This window comes from Armigeres subalbatus, chromosome 3 (assembly GCF_024139115.2).
Source record: "Armigeres subalbatus isolate Guangzhou_Male chromosome 3, GZ_Asu_2, whole genome shotgun sequence".
NCBI lineage: Eukaryota > Metazoa > Arthropoda > Insecta > Diptera > Culicidae > Armigeres > Armigeres subalbatus.
The window spans coordinates 163,649,832-163,674,206 of NC_085141.1; the positions used below are offsets into that span (position 1 = coordinate 163,649,832).

General features: G+C 39.6%; 2 protein-coding genes across 2 annotated transcripts; both read left to right on the top strand.

Moving 5' to 3' along the window:
• Positions 1-446: 446 nt before the first annotated feature.
• LOC134222111 (uncharacterized) lies at positions 447-12,540 on the top strand. Its single transcript, XM_062701254.1, has 2 exons — positions 447-1,787; positions 12,397-12,540. Exons 1-2 carry the CDS (start codon positions 447-449, stop codon positions 12,538-12,540), a joined length of 1,485 nt encoding a protein of 494 aa, XP_062557238.1.
• Positions 12,541-21,836: 9,296 nt separating this feature from the next.
• On the top strand, positions 21,837-22,733 carry LOC134222112 (uncharacterized). The gene has a single exon (XM_062701255.1). The coding sequence runs from the start codon at positions 21,837-21,839 to the stop codon at positions 22,731-22,733; it is 897 nt and encodes a 298-aa protein (XP_062557239.1).
• The last annotated feature ends 1,642 nt before the right edge of the window (positions 22,734-24,375 follow it).

The window sequence follows — 24,375 nt, forward strand, 5'->3', positions numbered from 1 at the left end:
GCCAAACTGAATCGTCTGATCGCACAAACGTCAGCCTACTACGATGCAACTCCGTCACTGAATGAAAAGCAGTGACAAACGCAACCAATCTCAGTGTACCGATCTAAATGCAGACACTGTTAAGCTTAGGTCCAAAATTCGCCCTTCCGACTAATGAACGATGTCCAAATGCATTCTATCATTTTATTACTGACATAGAATCCATTCTGAACCAATCTCCCGACAAATCAGTTCAAGATCGCAACAGATGCCAAGTCGTAACACACATCCAAAACCACCTAGCTCGAAACAAGTCAGATAGTTACCAAGCCCCAGTACAAAAGTTCTGTGAACAGGCCGTAAAAATCACGCGCAGGTTTCTCGCTGAACATGACAACGTCATAGCTTTAGAATCAGATAAAGGCAAACGGATGGTTATAATGTATCGCGAGCAATATGATACCAAAATGCTTACACTACTAAACGACGACACGTACAAAGTTGTCCCTAGAGACCCGACATCAAAATTCCAAACTCACAACAACAACATCATCAAGCGTCTTTTAGACCTCCATCTAATTGATGCGCCAACCTATAGGAAGTTAAAAACAACCACATCCATCTGCCCAAGGATATACGGTCAACCTAAGGCACACAAGCCGGACCTACCTTTACGACCAGTCGTTCCTAACATGACCTCACCCACATACCATCTATCAAAGTACATAGCATCAATACTCAAACAATCTTCAAGGGGACAGTTCAACATAACCGACAGCTTCGATTTTGTAAATTATATCAACAGAGTTACACTTCCACAAGGATACGTGCTGGTATCTTTTGACGTGGTCTCCCTCTTCACGAACATACCCAAGGACCTCGTCATCCGTGATATAATCACAAACTGGGATGATATCCAACAAGCCACGAACATATGCTTGGACTTACTGTTGGAAATGGTAGAATTCTGTTTGGACACATCCTATTTCTGTTTCCGGAACAAATTCTACATTCAGACATTCGGTACAGCCATGGGCAGTCCACTGTCTCCAATTCTAGCTGATATAGTTATGGATAGCCTCCTACACACGGTGAATCAACTAGTACCGTATCCCATGCCGGTACTTAAAAAATATGTTGACGATTTAATACTCGCACTACCAGAAGATAAAATCCATGAAGTCCTGGATATCTTCAATGGCTACAACCCACATCTCCAGTTCACCGTAGAAAAAGAATCCAACAACAAGCTTCCGTTTCTAGACACGCTCATTACCCGACACGAAGACCAGACTCTCAGCACCAGCTGGTATTCCAAGCCCATCGCATCTGGACGACTGATGAATTTCCACTCTTTCCATCCAACTACAATGAAGATAAACATAGCATCAAACTACATAGACCGAGTAATAAGACTGACAACGAATACAAACTGGAACATCCTAAAGCAGATCATATTTCAAAATCTTCGCCAAAACAACTATCCTGCAGCATTAATCAACAGAATCCTATGTCACATCAACACCCAGGACAATAACCAAACCTACGACCAATCACCCATCACAACCCAACTATCTTCATCTGTTTCGCAACCATCATCATGCCATCAACATAGCTCAACCACATCACCACAACATCAAATGGATCCGAACAGCATCAATTCAGCAACAGCTAACATGACTTCCGCTCCAAACTCCATCAGCATCCAAAATCCACATCTGCCAACACAAACCGCCTACAAATCGATTCCGTTCATCCCCCAGCTGACCACCAACATCGCACACTGCCTTAAAATTGACTATCCACAGGTAAAATTAGCATATCGAATCATAAAACAACTAAAACATCTTAAAACAGGTAAAAGATCCAGTCCCCATAACACATCAATCAAATGTTATTTACAAAATCCCATGCAAAAATTGTGATAACACATACATTGGTATGACTAGAAACCAATTAAAAACACGACTAAGTGGACATCAAACACACATAAATAAACACCAAAAGCTCGTAGAAGTAAACACCACACAGACAAATAATGAGAAAGCTAGACTAAGAGAAACAACAGCACTGATGAAACACATTATTGATCAAGACCATGAATTTGACTTAACTAAAACAAGCATACTAGACCATTCTCGCAGAGCCTCAGCTCTCCCCATCTTAGAGATGTGCCACATCTCAAATCACACCAATACTGTCAATTACCGTACAGATGTTGATAATCTCAACACAACATACGCTGGCATACTACACACTATCAAAAACTATAAGAGTAGAAAGCACAGACGAACAGATGAGATTAGCAACACACAGAGTTTGAATCCGGGATAAAACTAATGAACATAAATTCACCATTTTCAAAACAGTCGTTGTTATGTCGAGCACTGTGACCGTTGATAAAATATCAAATTGTAGAACAAAACCACCGCAAAAGTAAGAATTACCTCATAAAACAATGTATATTAACTAAATACTAATATTTGACACATTTAGAAGCCAATACTATGACCATACGACACCCAGAACGACATGTAAATTAGGACAAAAACGATTGACCAAGTAAGATTAGATTAAGTAACTGAAACTGTGCAACATTGTAACAAAACATTCTCTCAAAAAATATAGTTTTTCCCTTGAAAAAGGCCACATCCAATGGCCGAAACGTCGGGCAGAGTAAAACGCTAATCGTTTAATGGTTTTAAAGACTGAGATAGCCAAAATTTCTACACGTTATCCACAAATTCCTCTGAAAATCGTTTGAAAATCCTTCTCATGTAATTGTAATTCCTCTCTATCTAAAAACCCCCCACTAAATTTAGCCCCATAATTTCACTTGCAAATCTATAAGAAATTCCTTCGGAAATTCTTCTAGGAACTTCTCCGGGCATTCCTCTCGGAACTCTTCCTTTAATTCCTCCGGGATTACTTCCAGGAAATGTTCCGGGAATACCTCCAAGCATTCAATAGCGAAATCATCTAGCATTCCAATCTGGAATTCTTTTCGCAATTACTTCAGAATATCCTTCAAGAAATCCTCTAGAAATATCTTCATGAATTTCTCCTAGAATTCGTCCAAGTATTTCCCCAGAAATTCTTACAGATATTTTTTCGGGAGTTTCTTCAGGTACTTCTCCAGGAATTCCTTCAGGAATTTCTCCGAGAGATTTTCCGCGGAAGTGTACTAGAATTCCTTCCGGACTTCACTCGGAAATTACTCGGATATCTGCCACGAGTTCTTCCAGAAATTCCTTCGGAACAATCCGCAGGAATTTTCTTCAGTAATTTATCTGGGAATACTTTCAGGATTTCATCTTGGAATTTCTGCATTAATTCCTCCTGGTATTTTTCTGGGAATTACTTCAGATATTTTTTCGGAAATTCCTTTAGGAACTTCTCTAAGAATTATTTCAGGACTTCCATGTGGGAATTCCTCCGGAAGTGCTTGTGGGAGTTCCTCCGGGAGTTCTTCCAGGAGTTTTTCCAAGAAATTCTCCGGTAATACCTCCAGGAACTTTACAGGGATATTTGGCAGGAATTTGTTTACTGGCAATTCTGAAATGTTTACTGGCAATTCTGCGGAATTTCCACGGAATATTCTTATTCTTAAAAATTGTGGGAAACAGCACGAAATTATTTGAATTATTGATTCCCTACAACTGTAGATCTTGTAAAGAAGTTCGTGAAGATTTTCTTGGAGTAAATAATGATGGAATTTTCGGATCAATTCCCGGCAAAATTTATGGTGGAATTCCTGAAGACACTGCCGAAGAAGTTGCTGGAGGCATTCCTAAAGAATCCCTGATAGAATTTCGGATAGAATGCCAGGAGCAATTGTCGAAGGAATTCCTGGAGAAAGCTTGCATATTGATTTTCTGCCTATTTTATAATAAATATTATTTCAGAGAGGATTTGTTTAGAAATTTAGATATATGGTTCTAGTTCTCTTAAACTTATGGAAGAATGCAGGATTTTTATAATAATTGTTACAGCCGATTTTATATTCTTTCTGAATACTAAGTTCGTTAATATTTTTCTCACTTTATTTAAAAATATCTGATGAGCAATAAATCACGCATTTTTAAATCCATTATTGTTTTAATCATTATTGTTTTGATTGGGTCTGTATTTGGTTTCATGTGTTAATATTCGTGTATTTTTATAAAACTACTATAAAACCACGATTTAGAAGACCAAAAAAGTTGCCCCCCTTCTCGAAATCCTGGCTACGCCCATGCTTGCGATTGAACGCAGCTGTGGAATGCCGGGCTGAAGAATGCATCTAAATACTGCATTCTGATGCGGTAGTTTAAGTAGTTTAAGTATAAGAGGTAATATATTTCAGGAAATGTTTCAATTTGAAATATTAATTTGGATATTTATTGGATTTAGTTTGAATTTGGATTGTATTTGAGTTAGATTTGGCTTTGATTCAGATTTGATTTGGATTGGATTTTGATCAGATTCCGATAGAATTAGGATTGGATTTGAATTGTTTGGATTTGATTCAGAATAGATATGGATTGTTTTTTTTTTTTATTCGGATTGGATTTAGATTAGATTTGGATTGTTTTTATATTTGCTTGTTTAGATTTGGGGCGGATTTGGATTGGAATTTAAATGAATTCTGAAATCTGATTCAATTGGTATTGTATTCAGATAGGATTTGAAATTATTTGGAATTAGATTTGGATTGAATTTGGGTTTAAACTGAGTTGAGTTTGATCTGGATATGAAGTATGTTTGGATTTTATTTGGTTTTGATTTATATTTGGATTCGGATTGGATTTAGATAATATTTGGATTTGATTTGGATTGCTTTTTATTGGACTTGATTGGATGTGGCTTTTGGATGGATTTGGATTAAATTTGGGTATGATTCGGCTTAGATTTGAACTGGATTTTTGTTAATTTTTTATTGGATTTAGATTAGATTTGGGATGGATTTGGGTTGGAATTAGATTGTGAATTTTGATTAGATTTGGATTGTATTTGGGTAGGATTTGAAATTGGATTTGAATTCAGGTTAAATTTGAGTTAAGTTTGATCTGGATTTGGATCAGAGTTGTATTAAATGCACATATTTTATATTATTTGATTTAATATTATATTTGCGGGTGATTTTGAATGTATTTTATTTGAATTTGATTCAGATTTTGTTTGCATCGGATTTTGATTGGATTTACATTTGAGATTAGATCACATTTATATTAAATTTGGATTTGAATTGAATTTTGATGGGATTTGGATAAGATTTAGAATAAGTTTGGATTTTATTTGAATAGAATTTTGATTGGATTTAATTGGGATTGGATTTTAAATAGATTTGGATTAGATTCGAATGGGATTTCTATTGTGTTTACACAGAAAAAAATAATGAAAAGTAAACAGCGCGTAAAATTTGTCATGTGGGCATTTACGCTATTTTGCGCTGAGATGGTCCTCTATCTAACAAGATTGCTTACAACTTGCATGCAATATAGACAATTCACGTCGAATATTGTATACATTCAGGCTATATCCCGTGTGGGATTACGCTAGTATTGACGTTCCATTTATGTGCATGATATTTAGCGTAAAATTCAGTGGATTTTTCTATCTGTGTTTGATAGAAATTTGATTTAGAATAAAAAATGATCATATTTGGAATGGATTAGACTTGAATTTGGATTGGATGAGATTTGGAACGGGATTAGATTTGAAGTGATTGTGGTGAGTTTGTTTATGATCGCTTTTGGAATGTATTTGGAGCGAATCGCTTTTGAATTTTATCGATTTTTCTCGTTTTATGAGCCGGTTGCTTTTATTTAATGGTTCAAGCCTGGGAGGGAGATCCAGATACTACACACGAAATAACAATACAATTAAACGTCATGACGCAAGAAAATTATCGACGAGCAAAATGTACCAAAGCAAGCGTCACACGGACTGACCAATTTTTGTTTTGCATGTCATCGATGTTTTCGTTGATTTCATTGAAGCCGGTGCGTGACTTTCTCAAATTTCATATAACGTTCCGAGTGCGGGAATTTGAATTATGAAGTGTTTCGTGAAACTCTCTCTATCGGAGTATTGAATTAAGAAGTGTCCGGAACATATGGAGGGAATCACAAAATGCGGCGGATTAAATTCATTTGTTGTCGTCATAAAGAACCATTTCACAAGGACATCGCCGGTAATAGGCCTTTTCGTGTGACACTGCCGGGACTGCACTTGTTTACAACCGCTGAGGAAACCGTTCAAATCCGACGCTGTCACTTTCATAGAAGAACTGTCAATTGACGGTAAAATCAGCTATTTTCAAACGTCTCGTGAAAAGGCCTATTGATGTTTTGGGGCAAGGAAAATAATTCCCCTACATATTGATTATATTTGAATGAAAATTATATCCCATAAGAATGTTAATGCAATTTATTTAGCTATTACCAATCACAACTACATTGTGGTCTAATGATCAGTACTGAGATTTTCATTTTCATTGAGAGAGGTCACGCGATATTTACACTTTATTCTCTCCCGCTTTCATAGAAAACACAAACATTGAAAGGAATTCTGCTAAATTTTCACAGATTTTTATTTCATGAAAGCGCTTCAAACTAGTGTAAACAAGCTGTTTCTTCTTCAATAATGTTACTTCTAACTCAAAAATCAAAAAGAATACAATCATTGTATCGATTAGTCATCGTTATTTACACAGATCTATTAAAACTGTTTAGAAATTCAGATTTCAAAACAAAGCACATTCCTTTCATGACTGCTTGTAATGTGACAGGTGACCGGAATATGGCTACATTTTCATTTGGTCCCTTGAAAATGAAAATGCAACTGTTTTCGCTTTCACATGACAGTCACGAAAACTAGCAGTACTGCTAATGATTAAGATGAGGTTCTCTGAGCAAAGGTTCTACAGTATTTCTTCCAGGTTCGATAAACGATTAGGCAAATAAATAAATAAATAAAAATCTGCATAAAAGATAACTCTCGATGTTCCTCTGAAGAACCTAAAATTAAAGTTTATATCAAAAATTCTGACATATCGATAAAGTATAACGGCGAAAAATCATATCGTTTTAACCGTTTTAACGGTATCGATATTTTGGAAAAGATCCTTTGCAATTTTTGAGTAATTGAGTAATTTTTCATGAAACGACATCTATCGCTATTGATGGTTCATAAGAAAAGTTTTAAAATTGGATATGAAGAATTTTGAAGAAACTTAAAGAAATGGTTGGAAGGATTGATTATTCATGTTGGCAATAAGGGTATGCGATAACACACTTTTTCCTAACGAAACGAAACGAAACGAAATTTAAAATATCTATGCTGATTCGGATCGAAACGAAACGAAATATAGATTTACTTTCGAGACTGCGAAACGATATGAAATCAAGGTTCATTTAATTCAAAAATTTTCGAAACGGAACGAAATTTTTTTTTCCGCGGAGTTTTCATTAAATTGGTTTTACTTTATGTACGCAATTCTGATTTCACTTTTTCGAAGTCAAATAACTGTTTTGCGACCAATAGAGTTATTATAACAAAAGAGGCAGTCTGTGATAAATCACCGCATTTTCGCCGCATATACCTTTGGCGATAAGGCCAGCATTTATGCCGCTTTCAAAGTAATTCATCGTGAAGCGTGTGCTCTCGAATATGATAAATTTAATATTAGTTTTATTTCAGTAAGTTAAAAAAATATAGAAATTGTGGGATTTTCCATATACGGATTCAAATTTCGTTTAAAACCTTAGTTAACCTAAGAATAGTGTAATTATGTTGAAGCATACTTCATATTGTCTTGTCGGCGTGGTTTTATGGTATTAAGCTGGACAAGTCAAAATTAGAAAAGAATGCTTAAATTTATTTTTTTATTTAGTGGGATACTCAATTATGTATCCACATCTGCCAGGCGCATACACAGATAGATGATTGAAATTTGAAAAGGGCGTAACAGCCACAACTTATTCCTTCTTATTATTCGTCTACATATATATAATAGCATACATTTGCTCACTAGAAGAATCTTGTGCACCTTAAAATGCACAAAGATATGTTCTTCAGATTGATTTTCACAGACCCATAGTCTTATATACAATCAGCTCGACGAACTGAGCTATTGTCTGTGTGTCCTTGGCATATGAGAACAGATGTTATGGTAAGAATGAGCAGAAAGCAATCATAAGTAAAGAACTTTCAGCTATTATAATGCTCTTTCAACCCGTTCTGGAATTTTTTTTTTGCGAATTCCATGCAAAGATATATAAATGCCCACAAATCTTCAATGTTCCATACATATTGTGCAAATAGTCAAAGAAGAGCTCAGCTTGATTAACTGTACACATCGTAGTTGCGTCATGATTGGGCGAGAAACAACAAATATGTAGTATGTACAACTTACCTATTAAATAATATTCTTGGGATACAAAAAAGTTATTCTTATTGTATACTTGCTGCGTAGTTTCCAATTCATGACCAATAACGATGCTAGTCACGTCCTTTACAGTCAATTTAAGATTAGGAGAAGAAAATTAGTTTAACAGACGAGCTTGGTGGTCTAGTGGCTACCGCTTCTGCCTTATAAGCTGGAGTTCGTGGGTCCAATTCCAGGCTCGTCCCTTCCCTAATTTGTAGTTCTATCTTAGTTCTTTCTGTGTTTCACGTTCTACCAAAACGATTCCTACTGTTGTAACCTTCCACACTAGCTATTCAAAAAAAAACCTCCCGTAGCACCTATGAGAGGTCGTAGAGTTCTCTGCATCTTTCTCAAGTAGGTTGTGGTAAACTAAAATTGGTTTTCGGCGGATCCAACTAACCATCCTTCCCCTTCCTCAGCATTCGCAAGGACGTGGCCAGGACAGATCTCGACTATTGGAGAGTGCATTGCTTCCATCTAAGAGATGGTGATTAGTCCCAAATCAATATCTGTGGTAAAGGATGAAAGTGATACTACTCTCATACAATAGTCTTGGCTTGTACCACCTACGAATTTGTGCGAATTGCTAAATGCTAATGCTAATGCTAAAGGAGAGGAAAATTAGTTTAACACTCATTGTTATAAAAGACCGAGGAATGCTCTGCATCTCCGTGAGCATAACGGGAAAGGAATCGTTGGTTAGTAGAGAAGGTAGTTCATGTGAAGGCTCCTGGTAACCGACTAAATATTTATTGTAAACGAAGTTATTTTGAAAACAAGAAGACGAAAGCTGTGTTTCAAATCAATCCAACGCAAGATCAATGTGCTTCGTTTAATAAGCTTATACAACACGATCGATTCCGCACTAAATATTTTTGTGCTCTTCGATGCAGACATTAATTTTACCACTTCGCGTTCTCCCACACTATCTGGCGTGATAAGCATCTGCAAGATCGATTGTACACTGGTTAAACAAATTTCTGCAACGCAAGGTAGATTTTTTTTCACTTCGCGTTTTCCCGGACTAGCTGCCGTCCCATGACCAGCAGCAACACGATCGATTCCGCATCCATCTTCTTCTATATAATAAAAATGAAATGGTCTGTGTTCGTATCCGCATAACTCGAAAACGGCTGGACGGATTTTCTTCATTCCTTCAGCAGTTACGTTCGTTATAATTTTCGACGGGTTTATATGATATTTTCCAATGTAAAAATCATAAGCAAAGTTGAATAAATCGTAAAAAACTAAAACAAAGATTCGTATGAGAATTTCGCATAGGCAGTTCATAACACGCATTTACGCCTACTATGCAGGAAAACGTCTGCCGGGTCGACTAGTATTGTATAAATAGTAAAAAATAGGGTAAGACGGTATAATGCGCCCCACCTGGCCAAAACGCCCCCCTTCGATTTCTAGAAAACCATACCTAACTAAGGGTGAAAATCAGTTGAAACCTATAAATATTTGTAAAACCATCATACTATGTGAATTTGGAACTATTTTTCTATTACACAATTAAAATAATAGCAAAATACAAAAAGTTACAGTTTTGATGTAACTTTTCATGTTTGTTTGCTCAACATTCTGTAGCAATTCTAGCATACTGTCCGGAAAACTTGCACTGGAACACTTAGTTGGGCAACAAAATAACTTTTCTCAGTGGTTAATATGATATAAAATTGCTTCCATCTTCAAAAATGTAACGATTTTCGAAAACATGTTTCACTGGCCAAAACGCCCCAGTGTAGGCAGGACGATATGCCCTTACCAACTGAACACAAGCGCAGCGAGCCTGCAGCAGCTGATTCCAAATTGTATGGACAATATTGAAATGTAATTCACTCCTGCTTAAATGGACTTATGTTGGTTTTTTAATGTCAAGCACATAAGGATTTGTAACCTTTTTATTATGGGATTGATAAAATACTAATGAAGGGCTGTGAAACGTGTTTGATTACGGTGGGGCGTATTGCCCAGGCACTTTTTGAAATCCAGTTTTTCACGACTTTTCAAAAAAGCTTTATTACGTGTTCTCAGTAATATTTTTATATGACTAATCACAGGTAATGCATTTGCGACTTGTTCAACTACCAAATAACACAAAGTTTGCATAAATTACGTTGAAAAGTAAAAAGATTTCATAGGTATTGCCTTAGGGGGGGCATATTATACCGTCTTACCCTATAACAAAATATAAATTTGAATCTTGGAAACACTGAAGAGGTTTGATAGAAGAAAACTACATACGTATTTGTCGAATGGAATGAGGTTATGTAGTAAGCGTTAATAGAAAAAATGTATAACCTAAAGTTTTAAAAACAACTGAACGGTTTTGTTCAGCGGCGCAGCCAAAATTTTTGATAATATGAAGAATGGTTTAAGTTTAAATTTGTTTCGAAATTCCGCGGAATTCCGTTAAATTTCGTTAGAAGCTAGTTTTTTCTAGCGAAATTTTTGTAATTTTACGAATCGAAACGAAATCAAGAAATGAAATTTCGCTATGCTCAATTTTATTCTCAAATTCCGCGGAATTTCGTTTCGAACCACCTGATACGAAATTTTTCGAAATACCATGCATATGCTTAGTTGGCAAATGTGTTTTTGTTTTCTTTTACATTTCTAAGTAGCTAACGGGTAGGAAAAGACGGAAGTTGCAAAGCGAAATCTCTCTCCATTCTTTTACCGTATATGCCAGATTCAGACGACGAACACTTTACAGATTTTTTCAAATCGTCAAAACCCGACTATTCACGAATAAAATTACGAAAAAAAATTTACTGTAGCTGCGGATTGGGTTGACTTTGAAGAACGTGGAACGAGCGATGCAGATAATTAATTAATAAGCGATAAGCAAAGGGAATCATTGCAAGAAGATGTATCCTAGACGTCTCCTTTTCTCTTTACAATGGCCACCATTTTCAAACGAGTTTCACAGTTCTATTGTATTAGGCATTTTTTTTTGTTCGACAACCGTCGTTTCAAATATAGATTGATAATGTTCAATTTAATTTCCTGCTTTTTATAGTTTTCAAGCAAATGATCAGTATCGATACTCCCCATTTATTGAACATTTTCAGCTAGGTCTGCGGTGACGTTTCATGACAACTAAAGTTAGGTCTGCACTGACATTCATATTTTTTGAATCTGAATCTCCCTCCCAGGTTCAAGCATAGCAAAGAAGGAATGGATAACGAGAATATTTCTTCAAGGTTCAAGGATATATAGCTATCTAGTAATTATTTGTTCATTACAAACCTTAAGAGTAGAGGAGGGAAAGAATGTAGTGTATATGAGATCAAGATTACAAAGCTATCAGGAATAAAACAAAATTGATTCTCTTTACTAAAACGTGGTTTTTAAATTACTTAATTTCCAATTAGAATATACTCTTCTGTGAAGTATTTCTAACGCACGTGTAGCGAACTATTTTAGAATGCGAGAAAATTGAATTCAATCCACTGTGTAAATATTTCAGAATGATCGTGTAGAAGAGAAGTGACATTCAGTTTGCTGAGCATTGTAGCGACGAACGGTCGAGTCTGAAACACTCGCCCGGGTCACGACACTAATGTGCGAAAATAGGTAAATCCGTTCAGAAAAACCTAGTCAAAGTGATTTTCCCCGCAAGTTTATTTGTTGGAGGAGTGCATGAATCTAGCGTAACGAAAAAGTTGTACTTTTAAAGAAGCCGTGGTAAATATTTCTCTACAAAACGATTAATTATCGCTGGTTTATTAATTATTTTGTGTGATGAGCCAACCAACCAACGTCACATCCAAGGCTAACATTACATTCCGTCACCCTAGATAGATATCAATACATAAAATATCGCAACACAAATGATGTACACTTAACGTCACCGCTGTTTTATTGCTGAAAAGCTTGAATAAATTTATTGTCACACCAGCACTAGATGTCATTCCCGAGACTTCAAGTATCTACTCTCACACGTCACGTGGAAATATTGCTGTCCAGATCATTTTAACGTTTCCAAATTCCAGACCGAGCTAGTTTCGTCACAGGCGTACAAGTGCTCCGTTCCCGAAAAAAAGCACAATTGGAATCAACAGCGCAGAAAGACGTGGTTCTTTCCTGTTTATATGAATCCATTCCGGAACGTGATAAAACTGAGCGAAGGAAGCTAAAGCATGTTGTGTACACAACAGATCCGCTTGAGAAAGACATGACACGTCATGCGAAATACTTCACAGCTTATCTAAGCAAGAGCGGCAATGTCGGAACTGACTAGTTGGTAATGGTACATCCTTCGGATATATAGACGTCTAGATAGCAAAGCTGCACAAGTTCCATCAGACATGCACGTTTCAAATAAATACAAATCTCTCATTTTTTCACCGAGTTTTGATGTTCTCTCACTGCCTTCATCATCGTTTTAGACGGGGAAGATAGGGCAAGGTGGTTCTATATGAATTACTTGCATTAATTGCTTCAGGGATAATTATTCTTTCGATAAGCAATACGGCACAAATAATCACGGCAAAAAAATCAACTCAGACTGAGTATGAGCTAATCTACTTCCTGAACGTTCTTCCCCCATTTGGCAACCAGTATTCCTTTTTGCTTAATGCAGCGTTCGCTCGTGAGGGAATACGTTGAATTTTTCTCAAAAGCTGAAGCCCTAACAACATGTCAACAAGCAATGCCAGTCGCGATGTGTGTTTTTCACTGGAATGCAATTTTACTACTTTATTACGCTCATCGAGCACACGAGCAGTGACGATAATGCTTTTGGGAAAACGGGGATTGTATAAGAATCTCCAATTCGCACTCAATCAAATTATATGCTAGAGTGCTTTAAAGCGGGAGAAATGTTGAGAAAGGAGCAGCAAATTGAATTGGAAGCAATAATAAGCTGTTGGCCAATATGACTACCTTTGATAGTACAGCGGTAAGATGCATGGATACTAGCTCACGCTAATGTGGAAAGATAGTTTCAAGGTCTCCCAACGCAGCAAATCATGATAATTCTTGCTGATGGCTATAAAGGAATATTTAAAGCAATTTTCCGCACCACCACCACACGGAATAACTAAAATGAATCTCTAACCCTTCAATGAAGGATCTTTTCACCGTGGAATCTCTAGTCCTGCTGACGAATTCGCGCCATGTACAGGCGTATTCCCAAGCAACATACTTGTCATAAATGAGTTTATGGGACTTATGTATGACTAAATCAAGTAATGTTACGGTTGCTGCAACCAGATAGTACAGAGTTGTGATGTTGGGCTTTCACCGCGCCCGCCAATGTAAAAGATGTTCATCCTGGGTGGCTGCTCACTTTAGCCTTGACCTAGGCCCAAGTCAGATTCCATTCTTTATTTCTTTGTTAAGGCTGCGCCGCCACGAGCCCCTGGGTCTGCCACTGCTGCAATGTCCTGCCAGATTCCAGTCCAGCGCTTACTTGTAGATTTCGTCTCCGCTCTATAGTCAAGTGTGGCCGACCCGCCTTCATTTACGCTCTCGAATTTCGGTTGATATCGTTTTTCGATATCCAATTGTGGATCCACCAGGCCCGTATCATAAAACATAGACATCGGTTGATGAATACTCGCAGTTTATGCGTGATCTTTGCTGATACATACCAAGTCTAACAGACACAGATTTTATTTTAGTGTTGAACATTTGGAATTTCGTGCATTGACTAGTCTGATTGGATCTCCATATGTTTCGCAAACTCGCAAAAGCAGCCCTAGCCTTCTTGATCTTGTTTCCCGTCTGACGCTACTAACTGGCTGCCAAGATATTGAAAGTTTTCGACCTTCTCCACTGCTTTCCCGTAAAGCTGGAGGGCTTGTTCGTATCGACATCCAACGATTTGGTCTTGTTGACGTTGATGGTGAGACCCACCGTAGAGGAGCATTCGGCCAGGTCGTTAACTTACTCTGTATATCAGAGTGCCAGCCGCGCCATTGCGCCTGAAGAACACACGTTCAACCGTACCCACTATGATCTCGTTGATTATGATGAGGAACAGTAGCGGAGCTAGAATACGCCCTGGCCTAACTCCAACGACTACCTGGATGGGGTCAGACGAAGCTTCGTTATGCAAGACACTTACGCCGCTCCACAGTTTGTTTGTGGTTCAGACGATCGAAAGCTTTTACGTAGTCAATGAATACCAGATAGAGGGACGCTTGTAATTCGTTGACTTGCTACAGCAGTAGTCCCCAGAATGCTTACTATCTAGGGCTGCATAGCGATTTTGAACTATTAAAGCGGGCCGCAGTTCATTTGCATGATTTGTTTTTCATTTCATGTAAAATTTTATAGCTTAATCTAAATGATTTTTAATATCTATTTCACATTTTAATAAAATTTGTATAGATGAATCTTCTTCAAATAACATACTTGCAAAAATATTTTATTGCACGGGTTTTATCACCGTAGCTGACTTTTTGTTGATACTAACAGATACTTTTGTGGTAGCGGACTTGACATGAGAAAAATCTTTTCGCAACAACATGTTTTTAGCATAGTTTGCAGAACATACAATATGTCGTGCGATTCTAAGATTTTGATTTTTTGGTGAAGGATTATTGTTCACTATACACAACAGTAACGATTCCTTAACCTCATTCTATCAGTTTAAGGACTTTAAATATGCAAAATTTATGCGCGTAGAATGCATGGAATGAAGAAACTGATAATTTGGGCAGTCAAAATATTGAAATCACTCAATTCTCTGTCATTGAACTTATAAAAATTAAGATTTTGAGACACTATTGATCATAACTTGTCGTGTCAACTTGGTGAACTTGGCAGTAGTTTTGAATAGAGATCGAATAAATCTGAATTCCGCACTATTAACCATGTTTCCAGATTTCCGATTAATTGAATTTTTCAGAAACCTTTTATTCATCAACTAATCCGAGCATGGAAAAATTCTTGACGATTGAACCTACTTTGGATATTTTGAAACAAGAATTATAACGTAAATTACTCTCAAATTGCCATTCGGGTGTCGTGTTGATAGTTGTATGGCAACTTTATGCTTCAAATTTGGTATTGTTTCCGTTTAGTTTTTTTTAGAGTTTCAAAAAATCAAAGCAGCCCCCGAATTCAAAAGAAGCCTTGCACGACGGTAGCGTAAAGTATGTTGATTCATTTATTTAGTTAACATCTAAACAGATAACACTGAATCAACAATTTGACGCCACAATGCACAGTTCGAGGCCGCATCTCTCCATCCTCGGATACGCCCCACGCTCGCCAAGTCGTTCTGCACCTGGTCTGCCCATCTCGCTCGCTGCGCTCCACGCCGTCTCGTACCTGCCGGATCGGAAGCGAACACCATCTTTGCAGGGTTGCTGTCCAGCATTCTTGCAACATGTCCTGCCCATCGTACCCTTCCGGCTTTAGCTACCTTCTGGATACTGGGTTCGCCGTAGAGTTGGGCGAGCTCATGGTTCATTCTTCGCCGCCACACACCGTCTTCTTGCACACCGCCAAAGATGGTCCTAAGCACCCGTCTCTCGAATACTTCGAGTGCTTGCAAGTCCTCCTCGAGCATTGTCCATGTTTCATGTCCGTAGAGGACAACCGGTCTTATGAGCGTCTTGTACATGACACATTTGGTGCGGTGTTGAATCTTTTTCGAACGCAGTTTCTTCTGGAGCCCGTAATAGGCCCGACTTCCACAGATGATGCGCCTTCGTATTTCACGACTAACGTTGTTGTCAGCCGTTAGCAAGGATCCGAGGTAGACGAATTCCTCGACCACCTCGAAGGTATCCCCGTCTATCGTAACACTGCTTCCCAGGCGGGCCCTGTCGCGCTCGGTTCCGCCCACAAGCATGTACTTTGTCTTTGACGCATTCACCACCAGTCCAACTTTTGTTGCTTCACGTTTCAGGCGGGTGTACAGTTCTGCCACCTTTGCAAATGTTCGGCCGACAATGTCCATGTCATCCGCGAAGCAAATAAATTGACTGGATCTGTTGAAAATCGTACCCCGGCTGTTACACCCGGCTCTCCGCATGACACCTTCTAGCACAATGTTGAACAACAGGCACGAAAGTCCATCACCTTGTCTTAGTCCCCGGCGCGATTCGAACGAACTGGAGTGTTCGCCCGAAATCTTCACACAGTTTTGCACACCATCCACCGTTGCTTTGATCAGTCTGGTAAGCTTCCCAGGGAAGCTGTTCTCGTCCATTATTTTCCATAGCTCTACGCGGTCTATACTGTCGTATGCCGCCTTGAAATCAATACACTGATGGTGCGTTGGGACCTGGTATTCACGGCATTTTTGAAGGATTTGCCGTACAGTAAAGATCTGGTCTGATGTCGAGGGGCCGTCAACGAAGCCGGCTTGATAACTTCCCACGAACTCATTCACTAATGGTGACAGACGACGGAAGATGATCTGGGATATCACTTTGTAGGCGGCATTAAGGATGGTGATCGCTCGAAAGTTCTCACACTCCAGTTTGTCGCCTTTCTTGTAGATGGGGCATATAACCCCTTCCTTCCACTCCTCCGGTAGCTGTTCGGTTTCCCAGATTCTGACTATCAGTTTGTGCAGGCAAGTGGCCAGCTTTTCCGGGCCCATCTTGATGAGCTCAGCTCCGATACCATCCTTACCAGCTGCTTTATTGGTCTTTAGCTGTTGAATGGCATCCTTAACTTCCCTCAAGGTGGGGGCTGGTTGGCTTCCATCGTCCGCTGAACTGACGTAGTCATCTCCTCCGCTGCCTTGACTTTCACTGCCTGTACTCTCAGCGCCATTCAGATGTTCCTCGTAGTGCTGCTTCCACCTTTCGATCACCACACGTTCGTCCGTCAAGATGCTCCCATCCTTATCCCGGCACATTTCGGCTTGCGGCACGAAGCCTTTGCGGGATGCGTTGAGCTTCTGATAGAACTTGCGTGTATCTTGAGAACGGCCCAGCTGTTCCATCTCCTCGCACTCCGCTTCTTCCAGGCGGCGTTTCTTCTCCTAAAAAAGGCGGGTCTGCTGTCTCCGCTTCCGTCTATAACGTTCCACGTTCTGCCGGGTACCTTGCTGCAGCGCGACCACCCGCGCTGCGTCCTTCTCCTCCAGAATCTGTCTGCACTCTTCGTCGAACCAATCGTTCCGTCGACTTCGACCCATATACCCGACGTTGTTCTCCGCTGCGTCGTTAATGGCTGCTTTAACTGTACTCCAGCAGTCCTCAAGAGCGGCCCCCTCGAGCTCACCCTCTCCCGGCAATGATGCCTCGAGATGCTGCGCGTATGCAGTGGCGACATCAGGTTGCTTCAGTCGCTCTAGGTCGTACCGCGGCGGTCGTCGGTACCGAACATTGTTGATGACGGATAGTTTTGGGCGCAGTTTAACCATCACCAGATAGTGGTCAGAGTCGATGTTAGCGCCACGATATGTCCTGACGTCGATAATGTCGGAGAAGTGCCGTCCATCAATCAGAACGTGGTCGATTTGTGATTCTGTCTGCAGTGGTGATCTCCAGGTGTACCGATACGGGAGGCTGTGTTGGAAGTAGGTGCTACGAATGGCCATATTCGTGGAGGCGGCGAAATCAATTAGTCGTAGGCCGTTTTCGTTCGTCAGCCGGTGAGCGCTGAACTTCCCAATAGTCGGTCTAAACTCCTCCTCTTGGCCAACCTGAGCTCTCAAATTTCCTATGATGATTTTGACGTCGTGGCTTGGGCCGCTGTCGTACTCACGTACCAGCTGCGCGTAGAATGCGTCCTTATCATCATCAGTGCTTCCGGAGTGTGGGCTATGTACGTTGATTATGCTGAAGTTGAAGAACCGGCCTTTGATCCTCAACCTGCACATTCTCTCATTCATCGGCCACCACCCGATTACGCGCCTATGCATATCGCCCATCCCTATAAAATCTGTCCCCAGCTCGAGTGTGTTGCAGCAGCTCTAATAGATGGTATGATTACCTCTGAACGTTCGCACCATTGATCCTTCAACAAAGTACAAACCTCCTGCAGCGCTACGATGCCGAATCCACGGTCCTTGAGCACATCGGCGAGTATGCGTGTGCTCCCGATGAAGTTGAGAGATTTGCAGTTCCACGAACCGAGTTTCCAATCGCTAGTCCCTTTTCGTCGCAGTGGTCTTCGCCGATGGTTCCGGTCCGTACTCTCTTGTTGATTGTTCGTTGCTTATGATTTTTTAAAGGCTGGCTTGCAGGGCCTGACACCAAACCCCCTAAATGTTGATATTCAGCTTATTTTCTGGAGTTAAAATAAATCGAATTCAAATTGTGCCAAACCATAACTTGAATTGAAAGTTTTAATAATTTCAGAGCAGTATATGATAACATTTAATTCGTTTGAATCTGCGAATACCATCGGGCAATACCATCGAAGTTGTTTGCTGTTGGCCTACGTAACATCTATGAAGTGATGAATTTAATCAATCATGATGGTGGTTGAACATAGTTATGATGTAAACCAGACAGATTCCCTGAGTTTAACAAAAAAAACTGAGCGTGATGAAAAGCGTTTTGTGTCATCTAATGCTTATCAACGGGCCACATATGTACAGTGTATTCTGAAATCCTTCATGGGCCGCAAGAAAAGTCTTTGAGGTCGCACTTTGGGGATCACTGGATAATACGGACTGTGACAATTTGGTCCACACATGATCTTCCGATCTCCTGTAACCGATTTAGGATAACTTTGCACAGAACTTTATTTATTTATGTATTACTTATTACATCAACAGACAGCCCCAATGATGGTTTAAAAAAAATATAAATACAGTGAACGTTCGCTAATTGGGTTTTTTCTAGTTGGGGCGCTTTTTAGTTGGGGGTTCGCTAATTGGGGCAAAACCCAATTGAAAAGCAGCTAAACGTCAAAGTATGATGTCAAAAACGCGTTGACATTTTGTTTCCGTGTTTGGCGGGATCGATATTTTCTGGCGCGTAAAATTTTCCTTTGTTCAATACAAAAAGTAAACAACATTGACGCTTTTCAAAACGCCCCAATTAGCGAACGGCATTCGCTAGTTGGGGTGAGGTTATACCCCAATTAGCGAACGATCACTGTACAATATCACATCACTACATTAAAAACATTGTCAAGAGGTTAAAATACAATACAATCACAAATACATTAACTATAGTCTATGTGTGTCAATTGTTCTGGTCGGTGAAAAATGATGTGAAGAACCGGCGGAGGACATCTCGCGTCAAGTGGAAATCAAACACCGACGCCACTCTATTGAAAACACGCTGCAACCCATGGAGGGCACTACGCAGTCCATAGTTTGTGCGAAGTCTTAGAAGTCGAAGAAGTCTTAACATTAGGTTACTCCGCAGTTGTCGGGGTTGTGCGTTGATGTTTATTTGTCGCAGAAGAGTGTCACAATCTATTCTTCCTTGCAAAATATCGGCGACGGTTAATGCTCTGCATACATCCCTGCGGATACACAGAGATTCTAAGCTGATCAGCTGGCAACTGCTCTTGTAGCGAGGAAGTCGTAGCGGATCTCTCCAGGGAAGGTTGCGGAGTGCGTACCGTATAAATCGACGTTGAACGGATTCGATGCGTTCGATACTATTATTATAGTTTGGACTCCAGACCGCAGAGCAGTATTCTAACGTAGATCGCACGAGAGAGCAATACAGTGTTTTCAAACAGTAGATGTCTGTGAAAGTCTTTGTCACTTTGATCACAAATCCAAGAGACCTGGATGGTTTATCAACAACATATGGAATGTGATCCGAGTATGTCAGTTTGGAGTCCAATAGAACACCGAGATCTTTCACACAGTGCACTCTTTCAATAGTCGTTCCGAACAGGCAGTAGTTGAAGGTAATCGGTTGTTTCTTTCGAGAAAAAGTTATGATCGAGCATTTTTTCGGGTTAACTACAAGTCGATTTAGATCGCACCAATGAGCGAAAGCATCGATCTGGTCTTGTAGTAGATGACAATCGGCTATTGAGCAGATGCGCAAAAACATTTTAAGATCATCTGCAAATGATAATCGCGGTCCTTTTAGAACTAGATGTACGTCGTTGATGTAGAGAAGGGATATCAACGGTCCCAGATGGCTACCCTGCGGTATGCCAGATATCGCGAAAAACTTTCCGAGCGACAATCGCCTAGAGCAACTGCCAACTGGCGCTCAGTAAGGTACGAACCAAACCATGCAAGCAGGCTGTAACGTATGATGTGAGACACAGTAGATTCGTACATGTGGAACGGTTTTCCATAAATCCATGTTGGTCGGTACTGATATAATGTTTACAGTGACCATTTAGAGAATCCATGACGACCAGCTCGAACAACTTCGATACAGCGCATAGCGACGTGATTCCTCGATAATTGTTTATATCGCGCTTGCTTCCCTTTTTGTACACAGGAAACATTTCAGCTGTCTTCCAGCAGGACGGAAATACACCATTAGAAAGGTCTAATTTTCGAAGTTATTTCATCTTTATACAAAAAATGTTTTTTTTTTCTCGTTCAGGAAAACCTACATACTACAAAGAGCTATTTATAAGGAGTATTTTCATAAAAAAAAGATCCAAAAAATGTTGTTCTGGGGCTGAGATATTGCAGTTTTAGTAAATAGTCAAAAAGTGTACAAATTCGGTACTTTTTCTTTACATGTTATAACTTCATCAAGATTGCACCAATATTTTATTTTAAATTAAAAACAATTCAAAAGCAAATAAATGGGAATATTTTCTATGTAACATAGCTTTTCTTTCCGATGAAGTTACCTAAATTAATTCGTTGCGGATTTTGGTGGAAACGGCACTCGGCGCCTACTGGATCAAGCCGTGCAAACAAAGGTGGCATAAGGTGCGATCGACGAGCGACTCAAGGTGCGATTTTGGCAGCAAGCCATTCTCTCCCGACGATTGCAGTCCGGGAACAGGATCACACCCGCGCTGTGCACCAAGGCATTCCAGGACGCAGACAAAGTGGCGACCGATGTGCGGTCCAAGTTTTTCCCGTATTCGGCATGAATAGCGGGAGCAGTGCATGCACGGGCTCATGGAGCGGTGTGTTCGCGAGGTAGCCGTACGCCGTGTCGAAGGCCGTAGGAGTCAAATGAAGGGAAGCTGTGGGCGTGAGTAGCCACGAGATGTGGAGGCAAATGACAAGTGAATGTGAATGAAGAAGGGAATTAGAGGAACAGAAATATGAAGATTAGCAGACAGGAAGGATAGAAGTTGAGATACACGGGAAATTGATAAAGAGCAGATAGAGCATAAGAAATAAAATGTTTGCACACAATTTATGTATGTCTTGAGGCGTTTTATGTTTACTAGCCGGTCCGACCCTTGCTCTTTGCCCTCTGGCAAGGTCGAATCCAACATTATAGATAGAGTTTCAGTTGAGCTGTCGACACGATCACACGTATTTCTATTCGCAGCGTAAAAAATAGCTTTATTGTCCGTGCTACGGTTTGCTCTACCTAGTTTAAGGGTTTTTTTTTGCTCTATGCCGAGTACTACTAGGAACCAGTCAAAAAAACGTGTGGATATCAGCCCTACAGAAGGCGACAATTGCAAGGAATCTACAGCTTTGGAGAATCCAGCAAAACGATCTTTGCACAGTGACGACACCATGAGTAAAGGTATGACCTTGACGGATTTACACAAGTTACTTCAAGGTGAAATCCAATCGTCCAAAGAAGAGATCCAGAATAGCATAATGGATATGAAAGCGGACCTCAAGAAACTGAGCGTGGAGGTGGACGACGTGAAGAAATCTCAGGCTTTCATAAATGCGGAGTTCGAGAAGTTCAAGGGCGGGCTATGCAAGATTACGGAGGAAATGAAAACAACATGTTCTGACATCACAGCTCTGAAAAGTGCACAGGGAGAAATAACATCACGAATAGCAACAATGGGAAGTGATGTCCGCTACATACAGCAAGAGCAGCTATCGAACAACATGCTGATTTCCAATGTCATAAAAACTGCTGATGAGGATCTCTGTGCTATATTGTGCAAAATCTGTGAATTTCTCCAAGTTGAACTGTTTGAGCGCGATGTTCTAGTAATTAATCGGTTAGCAACTAGGAATACGAAGCAAATTGAACCGATCTTGGTACAATTTGCCAATCGTTTTGTGAAGGATAGGATGATGTCGGCAATCAAAACTAGTCCATTGTCATGCAAGAATATCGGCTTCCCAATAAACCAACGCATCTTCTTCAATCATCACCTAACAGCACACAATCAAGCTTTGCTACAGGCGGTGCGCTTGCACAAGAAGAAATACAGCTATAAATTCGTCTGGTTTAGTCGAGGGTACATCTACATCAAGCGGGATGAAAACTCTACAGCTTTGCGTATCTTATCGAGAGAGGATTTGCCATCGGAGTCAGATTAGTGATTTGAAGAAATTAGTGAACCCTTTATGAGAATATTCATCTCGTTTTCGCGATGGAGCAATTGGGAGAACATTTGAGTAGCGTGGAGATTAGCTACCGGTTGAATTCACTGGTGATCTCTTCAACTACATTGAACATACTACATCTCAACACTAGGAGCTGCCGAGGTAAGATGAGTGACCTCGTCCAGTTGATCGATGATCTGCAGAATGTCCATGTAGTAGTATTTAGTGAAACTTGGCTGTATCAGAACGAAATTTGCAATATTATGAATTTTGATGTATATCACACATGTCGCCCTGATAGAGGTGGAGGTGTCTCGATATTTATTCTTTCCTCATTGAAACATCGTAAGTTATATGAACTATCAGATGATGTCAACAGTTTCATTGTAGCAGAATTAGTAGATTATAATATAAAAATTTTTGGTGTTTACAACCCAGGAAGAAATGTTGAGGAATTTATTTATAAACTCGATGAACTTATGAGCAAGTATCGGCGAATGGTAATACTAGAAGATACTAATATTAATTTGCTAGATAGTGACAACGTAATTGTGAATCAATATAAAAACTGTATCAGTTCGAATGGGTTCGTCATAGTAAATAAAGTGCGATCAAGTTATGCAACTAGGATATCAAATACTATATCAACAATTATCGACCATGTTATAACGGACATCATTGATCGGAAAATGACCCTAATAATCAATGATACCGAAAAGCATATATCGGATCATAAAACGTTAGTGTTCTCAATTGAAAACCCAATCAAATTTTCTAGAAAACAAACTAAGGTTGTTAAAGATCTTATAGTAATTTTTTTCTTCAGTCAAGCAAATGACACCAAACTAGTCAGTAAAAACTTAAAAGTGATTTTGTTTATTGAAATATTACGAACAACATGAGTAGCCGCTTTCTCAACTGTTGTAGGCCGTTTGATGGAAAAAAGTGTTCAAAAGAGTTACGAAATCTCACCGAAAGCACCATAGATAAACTGAAAGCGACTGGTTATGCTCCAATGTCCACATTGAATACAAATTTACGCATTTGCACGTCCTGCCGTCTAAACGTTGACAAAAGAGCAATCTGTATATCATCGGTTGAGCAGAGCGCAGGAAGTTCGAAAACGACAGCAACTGAGGAATTGCCAGATGTATCGACAACAACTGAGGAATTACCAGAAGTATTAAGTGCTGAGAGCCTTGCCACCGTACCATCAGCGAAATCTGTTTCAACAAATCAATCGGAAGATGAGTGTATCCAAAAGGTCAACATCGAACGCTTTAACGAGGGCATAGCTGGGATAAAAGTGACTCCGATTAAATGGAGTAAGATGGACTACGTTTATTACCCGGAGAAAAAATACCGTGAAATAAACGAAGCTGTACGAAGAAACCTCTTCAAATTAGGACCTGATGATGTGGAAAATACAGACTACGATGAGGTAATTATAAATATGAAGGAAAGGTTCTCGAATGCAGCCACGACAAGGAAAGAAAAATTATTGATTTTGTCGATGCTGCCAAGTTCGTGGTCTATTCAGGATGCCATTGATGAGTTCAAAACCAATAGAAATACAGTAAAAGAGGCAAAACAATTGAAGAATAACTGTCTTTCAACCAAAAATACTAGGTCTAGT